Genomic DNA, 1496 nt, shown 5'->3' on the forward strand with positions numbered 1-1496 from the left:
TGTGTGTGTGTGTGTGTGTGTGTGTGTGTGTGTGTGTGTGTGTGTGTTTCACTGTTTGCACTCTCACCAGTTGTCAAAGATGGGAGTTTTCAGATGCTCCCTCACTTCTTCTGTCACATGCAGAGAGCTACGGCAACACAGAAAGGACACACAGCTCAAACCTTCTCCTCCACTTCAGCAGCACACACACCTGGTGAGAATTTACTCACCTCATGTTGAGGAACTTCCTGCGGACCTGTTGGCGCTGCTCCTGCACACTCAGCTGAGAGCTTTTGGGTTTCGGGGACAAGTTGGAGAGCTGATGGTCGCTGTCCTCCTTGAAGAGACCCATCCAGCTTAGGTGCTTCACACTCTGACAGAAGATTCAACTTCATTATGACTGAAGACCTTCAAGAATGCTCCTCTAACTCATTGAATACAGGCTTTAAAGAGTTAATTTAAGGTGTGTTTAAGCAGCCTAACCCCTCATTCTACGCCTAAGAGGTGAGACGAGGATGTTTGCTTTATTTAAAAGGGATGTGCATTGTATTTCTAGTATTTTTAAACAGTTTTTCTGAATCTTTTGGACTTTTTATTTGATGCTGCTCCTTCACAATAAAAGCATTTCTTCAGTGAAGCAGCCAGCAGGTGTTTTATATTCATATATGCTTTTGTATGAGTGTGTCCTCATAGGTTCAGAGTGACGAACCTCCAGCTTCCTCTTGAAAGACTCCACCTGGCTCTTCAGCTCACAGACGACATCCGGAGTCTTCCCCAAGTCCTCCATGACTTTGCTCTCCAGATGATTCAACCTGGAGATGCAGACAAGAGAAACAGAATGTGCGTCTCACCCAGACGCTTCAAGAAAATCTCCTCCACGTGATGCACTCACCTGTGCTCCATGGTGTCCAGCTCATTTGGCATCCCAACACCTGCATGTGTACAACATATAGACATCATATGTATTAAAACATGTAGAAACGATGACCGTCGTGGTTTTTACGTTAGTTTCAGGTGCAGGTTTTGATGCAACATTTTATATTTCTGCAGAAATCCACCTCTGTGGTCGTGTGTTTATAGAGGGACAATCATGCAGCCAAGACGTGGGGTAGAGTTGAGGTAGAGGTGAGGTAGAGTTGAAGTAGAGTTGAGGTAGAATTGAGGTAGAGTTGAGGTAGAGTTGGGGTAGAGTTGAGGTAGAGTTGGGGTAGAGTTGAAGTAGAGTTGGGGTAGAGTTGAGGTAGAGTTGGGGTAGAGTTGAGGTAGATTTGGGGTAGAGTTAGGGTAGAGTTGAGGTAGACATGAGGGAGAGGTGAGGTAGATGTGAGGTAGACGTGAGGTAGACGTGAGGTAGTTGTGAGGTAGAGTTGAGGTAGAGGTGAGGTAGAGTTGGGGTAGAGTTGGGGTAGAGTTGGGGTAGAGTTGAGGTAGAGTTGAAGTAGAGTTGGGGTAGAGTTGAAGTAGAGTTGGGGTAGAGTTGAGGTAGAGTTGGGGTAGAGTTGAAGTAGAGTTGGGGT

General features: G+C 45.9%; 1 protein-coding gene across 1 annotated transcript in view; it reads right to left on the bottom strand.

Annotated features, from left to right (window-relative positions):
* LOC116377716 (high affinity cGMP-specific 3',5'-cyclic phosphodiesterase 9A-like) overlaps window positions 1-1120 on the bottom strand; it is a 4257-nt gene extending 3137 nt beyond the window's left edge. Inside the window, exons 1-4 of the mRNA XM_031839420.1 lie at window positions 872-1120; window positions 689-791; window positions 210-352; window positions 68-127 (exon numbers count right to left, since the gene is read on the bottom strand). Coding sequence (XP_031695280.1) covers window positions 68-127; window positions 210-352; window positions 689-791; window positions 872-939 — 374 coding nt within the window. The 5' untranslated portion in view covers window positions 940-1120. The remainder of the gene's footprint in view (window positions 1-67; window positions 128-209; window positions 353-688; window positions 792-871) is intronic.
* Between the last annotated feature and the right edge of the window lie 376 nt (window positions 1121-1496).

The sequence above is a fragment of the Anarrhichthys ocellatus genome, unplaced genomic scaffold, assembly GCF_004355925.1.
Source record: "Anarrhichthys ocellatus isolate YVR2014 unplaced genomic scaffold, GSC_Weel_1.0 scaffold1595, whole genome shotgun sequence".
Lineage (NCBI taxonomy): Eukaryota > Metazoa > Chordata > Actinopteri > Perciformes > Anarhichadidae > Anarrhichthys > Anarrhichthys ocellatus.